Source organism: Prionailurus bengalensis, chromosome A2 (assembly GCF_016509475.1).
Source record: "Prionailurus bengalensis isolate Pbe53 chromosome A2, Fcat_Pben_1.1_paternal_pri, whole genome shotgun sequence".
NCBI lineage: Eukaryota > Metazoa > Chordata > Mammalia > Carnivora > Felidae > Prionailurus > Prionailurus bengalensis.
Window position 1 is genome coordinate 150,342,051 of NC_057348.1, and position 8,599 is coordinate 150,350,649.

Here is an 8,599-nt window from a genome sequence, read left to right on the forward strand (position 1 = left end):
TGCTTGGGATTTCTAGGTCCAGACTCAAAAGACCAGTGATTTTCTACATTATACATCTTCAGTAGGGCCTGCATGTGAAGTCTGGGACCACGCGAGGGGAGTGGGCGCGTTGCCTGAAGCCCCGGCAGAGAAGCAGCTTTGTGGAGGAGAGGTGGGGTTCAACTGCAAGGTCAGAAAATGGGCAGATTTCCCTCCCAGACAGGGAAATGGGGATCCTGACCCCGAATGGTGTCGCTACCCTCCTAGTGTTTACATCTGCCGAAGCTCTCATCTCAGCCTGTTTCTATAACAGTCAGTTACCTGATCCATCCCTTCTGCTGGGCTGTGAGCTCCTAGAATGCACCAACTGTGCCTTACCCTTCTGTGGCGTCCCCGCTTCGAGAGCAGCCAGCGCTCGTGTTCAGTATAGACCCAATGAACGGACGGAACGTGCAAATGTGAGAGAGTGCAATGCCACCTCCCTGCAGCTGCCGGGACTCCGGTGCAGGGACAGCAAGAGCCGGAGGTGGAGTCCCCGGGGGGTGGGGCGGGGGGTGGGGGGGGCAGATGGATCCCTTGCCCCTCCGGCTCCACTCATACCCCCCACAGCTTCCGTTCCCCCACCTGGCCCTCCAGGTGTGTTTCCTAACACTCCCGATTTACGCGGCTCCGACCAATGGGGTTGTCCAGGTGTCTCCGAATGTGGCCTCCGTTATCCTGCATCAGTGCCTTAGCTTACCCTGTGCCCCAGCTTGAGCCCCTGCTTCTCCCACCCACTCCCTGATGGCAAGAGCTCTATGCCTCCTCCCCTCCACGTCCCCCGACCTCCTCCACCCATATGATTTTTTCTCCCGGGAACTCCCAGCGCGCTGCACCTCTCTGTTACATAATGTACCATTTTCTCTCTAGTTCTAGAAACATTCCTGTGCACCCTGCCTTCCCCTAGCTGGGCCACAAGCTTTCAGGGTCGGGAAGCTGTCTTCTCCCTGTTAACATGCCTAGAAGTTTCTAGCAGAGCAACCTGCAATGTGAAACCAAAAACATCCTAGAAAAATGGGTGCTGATAAGGAAGGGAAGACAGGCCACCGAAGAGAGGGGTGGGTACATGCCCAGACCGGCCACTCCCCAGAGAGCCTCCAGGAAGCCAAAATGTGGGAGTCTTCAATTTCTTTCCCAAGGTGTTTGTTTTGTTTGCCTGACGTAGAGGCAGAAAGAACTCTGAAGAGAAATGAAGAGAGTTCTCTCAGGTGCCTCCCATGATTTTCCAGAAGAGACGGCCAGGGCCTCTTCCCCAGAAGGCTGAGCAGCGGCGGGCAGAGGTCTGGCAGCTCTCAGAGCCCAGCCAAGGTTCACGGGGGACACCCGTCCCACAGGCACCCTGGGCTGCAGCCCTAGCGGGGCACAGAGGGGCTCTCTCCGCCTGTGGTGGCCACTGGCGAGGTCAGAGTGTCTCCACTGGGTTCACCCTGTTATTTTTAGGTGGTCAAAAATCGGTCAGAAGGGTGGTGGGGTCAGGGCTCGAGGCCCTGCCAGAGAAGCCTCCGGAGGCTTCTCTCTGCTTCTCTGGGCCTCGGGATCCTCACCTGGGAACAGAAGCGCCTGCATCATTGGCTCGGAAGGAAGAAAATAAAGCACGTTAAATGCCAGGGGGGTGCGTATCGATTGTTTGGTAAATATTAGTTCTCTCTCTCTGCTGACCTCTCTCTTTCCCTTGCTTTGTTGCAGAAAGTCCTTCTGTCCAAAGAAATTGTAACACTGAGAAACCTCGAAAAACAAAAACATTTAGATCCAGCAGAGACCAACCCGTGAATAAAGGTAAAACCTCCTCCACCTCCTCGTGGCTTTCGAATTTATTCACAGAGTTTAGCCCTCAGGCAGGAATCTTTGCCACAGGACAGCCAGGCTGGGAGCGGCACACCTGTCTAGTAATCTAAACTCTGGTCTAGGACGTGAGCCACCGTCCTGGGCAGGCGGCATAATGATTGAGGACACTGGGACTCCCCCTGGACACCCCCTCCAGGCCTCCTTCTTCCTTTCTGCCCCTCCCCCTTAGCTTGCCCCCTCTCTTTTTGGGGCACTCACCAAGGCTTGCGAAGGCTCACAGCTGGTGATGGCAGAGGTCATGGCAACCTGGGGTCGGCTCCTTTTGGCCTCCTCTCGGGATGAAAACAGAGTGAAGCTGCTCCAGTTGGAAGAGATTAACGTCTCGCTGCTCGCCAAAATAGCAAGGGAGGGAGAAAGACAGGGATCCTGGGCGGGCTCCGGGCAGGGTGGGGCTTCCAGATTTTCTCTCCTGCCCCCTCCAAGCGCCACAGGAGATCAAGGTGCATTCAAGTGCAACCAATGTTTCATAATTAAGTTTGAGTAAGTGCAGAGAAGTTAATGATCCTCTATGGCACTACAGGAGACAAACCGGGCACGGCCTTTCCGGGAGCGGCATGACCGCATTTTCTGGAAGTCTGATTCTAGGACGCAGGAGAGGAGGGGGGGTGAGGGTGAGGCTCTGGGCTGAACACAACGGCTTTGCAGTTTTTGAATGTTGGTTCTTGGTGACTAGTTGAACCGGAATGGAGAGCATTTGAAAAGATAAGTTCAACCAGCCTGGCCTCTGAGGATATCATCACAGAACAAAGGGCATTACTGTGGATCCAGGAGAAACTGCTAAGGTGCATTGGGGGAGCAAAGCCCTTGGGTGAGAACCTGAGAAATGTGCTTCTAATCCTTAGGTGTTTGTCTTCCCCACACCCGGAAATGTCTAGTAACCCACCTTGTAGAGAGAGAAGTCCGGGAGGGTGTACTCTTGCTCTTATCCTGCATAGGGCCCTCCTCAAAAACTCCGAATAAAGCCCCCTCCATGAAGTCCAAAGTAAGCCGGCTACTCATGATGGCAGAATGTTCTGGAATAGTGGCACTGGGTCCTAAGGTTCGGGAAACACATGGTGGGATGCACATAGATGTCAGTGGGCATTGGTCCAAGAGGAAGCCCTGAAAAAATGCAACAATGAGGTGTTTGACAAGGGAGGGGACAGACCTGCTGTGGGCTGTGACAGAAAAGCCAGCGGTAAGTAGCTGACCTTACTGAATACTTGGCTATGTACACTGTGCTACGCCTTTTTGGTATTACCTTGCTTAACATTCACAACAAACTAGCGTTCCCATTCCTTTTTTACAGATTAAGAAAGTAAGATGTTGATGGGCCCGTTAAGCTCCCTGCCTAAGGTTCATAACAAATGTAGAAGGTGAGATTCAAAACCCAGACAGTCTTGCTCCACAGGCTGTGGAGGCCAAGGAGGTCCTAGCGGAGACAGGCCCTCCGGGTCTGAAGATGTAAAGGATGAGGCTCCAGGGGACATGGCCGCAGAGCAGGCTTCCCCCCACTATCCCTGAAGGGAAACGTGGATCCTCTACAAATGGCACCCCGGGGCCACGAGTTCACCTCAGAAGTGAAAGTGAGACTACTTAGCTTCCGGAAGGTGTGGATTCCGGCCTCTGTTGGGTTTCCCTGAACACACTAAATGTGCAGTTCTGAGCAGGGCAAGTTATGAGGTGAACACAGAGAGCAGGTGCCACCATTCACGTGGATCTCTGTCCTGAGCAGCACAGGCCTCGTTGCTCCAGGAAGACCCGGCAGGTGTGAGGCAGAGTGGGGGGCTGCCTCTACTGCCTACCACAACCCCTACCCTCACAGACCTGGGGGGCACGGGCAAAGTTGGGTTTGTGTCAGACGTGTCTTTTCCCTGTCACCTTCTGGGATAACATGGAAGAAGGGGACTTCTCAAAGACTCTATCCTCCCGACACTGAAGGTCCTGCCTTTCGTGGCTACGTTCTTTCCTCTCCCTGGTGACCGCTTAGGTATACAGTTAAACTCCCCTACGCTATGAGGTAAAATCCTTAGCTACACACAACTGAGGTAAAACGGAAAGATGGTCTCCTGTTACCCACTTTGTTTGGTTGCCTATACAGTATGTTCCAGAAACTTCCTCGCTCTTTAAGCCCTCTCTTCCGGGCCCGACACTCTTTGTCTCACGTGGTTCCTCGTATAAGCCCTTTGGCTTGTGGCCGCTGCTGATGTCCGTGAAGTCCCCACCTCCCTCAGCAGTTCAGATGAGGAACCAAGCCATCACCCCTCCTTTTCCTCTACCTTCCACCCCTCAGGAGTCACTTCTACAGACTATGATCCCTCAGCTCATCATTGGCCTGGCCTGGCTTCTGCAACCATCTCTTACCTTAAAGCTTCTGTGGTATTCCACAACTCTCTACAGTCTCAGCTGCCCCAGCTGGTGGCCTTGCCCTCCCTCCCCATCTGGAATCATCCTGCCATCCCGTACACACACCAGCCTGAAGCTCTCAATACACAGTCAGCACATTTACACATGATTCTTTATAACCCTTGTGTTTCAAGTTATGGAAATCAAGTTCTAATAATTAGCTCAAACAGAGGAATTTAAGAATATGGGGCCTGTCTGGGAACCCATGATCTTTCCTCAGACACGGGAAGGAATGAAAACCCTTCCATTACATTTTCACACCTAAACATCTAATCCCAAATTTGAGGCAGTTCCTCAAGCCCCAGGCACTTTGGGAGGGGAGAGGCACCAGGCTTCTCCATACATAATGCATGACGGCCCCATTGGATGCACCACCTTTGTGTGTGGAGTAGGCTATGCAGGCAGGCTTGACCTGGACCTTTGCACCTCTGCAGATAAACTGGCAATTGCCCGCTATAGGAGGGAATATGCCAAGAGACCGCCGTGAGGCAAATCACACCTGACAACGAGAATGAAGGAGGCCCACAGGGTTTCTCAAGAAAAGGTCCAACAAAACCGAAGGCACAGCTCTTGGTTTTGCTATTCGGACCCGTGGAGCCTCCCTCATCGTCCTCAGTGAACCATCCTGATCCGCAGTCTCCCCGCACAGGGGAGACTACGCGTGTGTGCACATCTATTCCAATGCTAACGACCTCAACGTATTTTTACACAACAGAATTGCCGAAAATGTGGCAGAAGTAATCCAAGAGAGCACTGGGGAAGCAATTTCAAGGCTACTTGTCTATGAGATGCTTTACTCCAGTGAACATCTAATTTCGTATACTCTTGATCTGAAAGGTCAAGAAACCAAGCTTTATCGTCGGAGGGTGGGTTTCCTACATCCTCATGGAGCCCTGACTTTTTTCATGAGGAATTGGAGTTACTGACTTTCAGGCGTGGACTTGCAAAATGGTTTACTTCAAGTTTTGGTATGTGCAGCGCGGAAGAGCCACCGCAAGTGGATTGTCGCACTTGATTTATGACTTCATGGCCTCAATAATTCCCATACTCATGTTTAATTGAATCTCAGTTTATCTAACAGGGGTTGACAAACTGTGACTCAGGCCAAGTCTGGCCCACTGCCTGTTTGTGTAAATAGAGTTTTATTGGAATATGTCCCATTCACTTAGATACTCTCTAAAGCTGCTGGTGAGTTACAACGGCAGATCTGAATGGTTGCGACCGCCCACAGAGCCTAAAACAATCTGCTACCTGACCCTTTGCAAAAGAAGTTTGCTGACCCCTGCTCTAGAACACCAGTCCAAAAACTTGTTTTTTAAAAAAAAAAAAACACTTGACTTCGAAAGTCTTCAGCACGTAATTTTTCATCTGTAATCATACAGCGTCAAGAATGGTTTAAATAAATACATTTAAACAAAATATAACTAAGTACTTAAAAAAAAAACTTATTTCCTCCTCTTCAGCTGAATCCTGCTTTTCTCTTCCAGAAAAGATACTACACATTCTTCTTTGAGTTCACTCTTGTAGAGGACAGGCAGGATTTGGGGGGCTAGTGACCGGAAGCCATAATAAAAACCTTTTCTCTATATGCTCCTGTCACTAAATGCTTCTGCTCACCCCTTCAGCTTATCTTTGTTTTTCCTTGTGTAAGCCCTTGTGTTGGACAAGGAGGGCTGAGGGGAGACTATGCAGTGGGGTCCCGGAAACCAGGACTGGTCACGTTCATGGAATGGAACTGCCCTGGCACCGAGATCCAAACCAGCTTATGGAGAGCAGGTTTGAAAATCACTACTCTAGGGGCACCTGGGGGGCTTAGTTGGTTAAGCGTCCAATTCTTGGTTTCGGCTCAGGTCATGATTTCATGGTTTGTGGGTTCGAGCCCCGTGTCAGACTCTGTGCTGCCAGCAAGGAGCCTGCTTGGGATTCAATCTCTCCCTCTCTCTCTGCCCCTCCCCTGATCGTGCACTCTCTGTCTCTCTAAATAAATACATACATACATACATACATACATAAATATTTAAAAAGGAAAAGGAAAAGAAAACCACTACTCTAAGATGATCAGGTAGATTCCAGAATTTGACAATGGATCGCCCAGGTTTAACTGCTGCTCTAAACAATCCCTTCTCAGCGGGAGCGGGTCCTGCAACCAGCTTTGGTGTCTTTGAAATTTCAGCTCTTCCTTCTAGTGCACTCTTCTTCCCCATGCTGGGCCACTGAGGCTGGGAGAGAAGGCTGGCCTAGAGGGACCAGAGGATGTCAGGTGGATTTTCAGGCAGAGACACCTCTGCCATGAGAGGTCCTAGACTTACAGACTCCATCACCTCGAAGCTGTCTGTTGGAGTGCCCCATCTGACCTTTCACCTGGGCCTGACCGCCAGTCATCAGAGGACAGTATTCCAGAGTCCTTCTTGGCAACCCACGAGTCACTCTGTTACTGTCTGGCCATTCGAAGATCGGGGAAATCACAGGATGCCTGGTTGATGTAAACCAGAAGCTAGGAGTTAGCATGCTTAGTCGCAAGCAACAGAAACTGACTCTGACCAACTGAAGCCAGAAATGGGCATTTATTTGAAAAACCCTAGTAGGTAGCTCAGTGAGTGAAGAGTCGAACAAGCAGGCACTAGGAAAGACGGCAATAGTGAATTCAGGGACAGGAATCCTGGGACTTTTTCTCTTTCAAGGTAGTACTATCAGGTGACTCAGCTCCACCCACCTTCTGTTCCTGGAACCATCACTCACAAGTCAAATTCCACGGGGACAAGATCTGATCGGCCCAGCCTGTGCCCACCCCTGCAGGCAGCCCACCGGGATTGGGGTTGAATAGGGCCCTACAACAGGTACACAGACAGGGCAAGGACAGTCTTTCCGAAGGAGAGGGAAGAAAGGCAGGAGGAAGACACAGGAAGGAGGTGGCTACTCCCCACAGTTACCATGATAGGGAGCATCCTGTGTGGAGGAGCCCAGTGAGTTTTCCCACGCAAATTCCCACGCAAATTCTATTGCAGTGAGTGAACCAGCCACGTGGTAAGTATGACAGGAGAGTGTGCCCGCTTCGTATGCTTCCCCAGCCACTCTAGATAGAGCTTTCTGCCTCTATCTCCTGTACTAAGCACAAACCTGGAAGGTGATTATCTACTGCCCACCTCCCCTTCCCCAAAAAACAGGAGTTCAGTTTAGCAGACACTGTTTTTGCATAACTGATGTGCGTTTTCTGTCCCATTGTTTTCCTCTCCCCACCCTCCACCTATTCCAGAGGACACGTTTCTTTTTTATTTTTTAGTATTTATTTATTTTTGGGAGAGACAGAGAGATCAAGCAGGGGAGGGGCAGAGAGAGAACGGGACAGAGGATCTGAGGCAGGATCTGCACTGACTGACAGCAGAGAGCCCAAGGTGGGGCTCGAACTCATGAACTGTGACATCATGACCTGAGCTAAGGTCAGACGCTCAGCCTACTGAGTCACCCAGGTGCCCCTAGAAGATACATTTCTAAGGAAGCAGGCAGGAACCCTGAACGGATCGAGTTTTAGAATATTGTTAATTTCCTGCAGCCCTGATTTTTCAGACTGAGAGGCTTACCCTCCAGTATGGGGACTCACCCAGTTTGCCAAGACTCCTCAGGCAGAAGGGACTGATCAGTTTCAAGAGGGAGAGTCATGCCGAGACTGTGGGGAGCTGGGCAGCATCCTGAGGACCTGCAGCCTCCTGGAGGGGTGGGTTCAGGGTGTCTGTCCAGGCTGCATGGGGGACAGCCCACAGAATAGTAAATGGCTTGGGCAGATCCAGGGCTATCGGCAGGACAAATAAAGCAGATGGTATGGACCTTAGAGTCCAGATTAATCTCTAAATCACAAGAGGATACTCAAAAAAGAGGGGCATGCAGGGTGGATTTCAAGCCTCCTATGCCAGCCTTGAAATTTTCTCAAAGAACTGATCCTCTTGGGGTGCCTGGGTGGCTCAGTCGGTTAAGCATCCGACTCTTGGTTTCAGCTCGGGTCATGATCTCGCAGTTCATGAGCTGGAGTCCTGCACCGGGCTCTGTGCTAACAGCATGGAGCCTGCTTGGGATTCTCTCTCTCCGCCCCCCTCTCTCTCCCCCCTCTCCTGCTCTCTCAAAATAAATAAATAAACTTAAAAAAAAAAAAAGAACTGATCCTCTTCTCAGAGAGGAAATGAGCAGTTCCAAAAGCACCTGCCAGGGGTCTGCCTCTAGGGCAGAAGGGTTTTTATAAGAACCAGCAGCCCTGGCTGGCACTTAGCAGATGTCACGAGACATCAGGCGGGAGCCTCTCTACCTGAGGCGGGTAAGACTGAGGGTCCTGAGTGTCCACAGTCAGGGAAGCATAATTCAG

The 8,599-nt window shown here is 51.1% G+C and overlaps 1 protein-coding gene across 4 annotated transcripts in view; it reads right to left on the minus strand.

Annotated features, from left to right (window-relative positions):
- The window catches only part of LOC122488323 (solute carrier family 23 member 1-like), a 56,788-nt gene extending 54,356 nt beyond the window's left edge, over nucleotides 1-2,432 (minus strand). For 2 of the 4 annotated variants that reach the window (XM_043589621.1, XM_043589619.1), the window contains exon 1: nucleotides 2,062-2,432. In XM_043589621.1, the coding sequence (XP_043445556.1) occupies nucleotides 2,062-2,103 (42 nt within the window). In that variant the 5' untranslated portion in view covers nucleotides 2,104-2,432. The remainder of the gene's footprint in view (nucleotides 1-2,061) is intronic. The other 2 variants (XM_043589622.1, XM_043589620.1) reach the window with 2 other exon arrangements.
- Nucleotides 2,433-8,599: the final 6,167 nt, after the last annotated feature.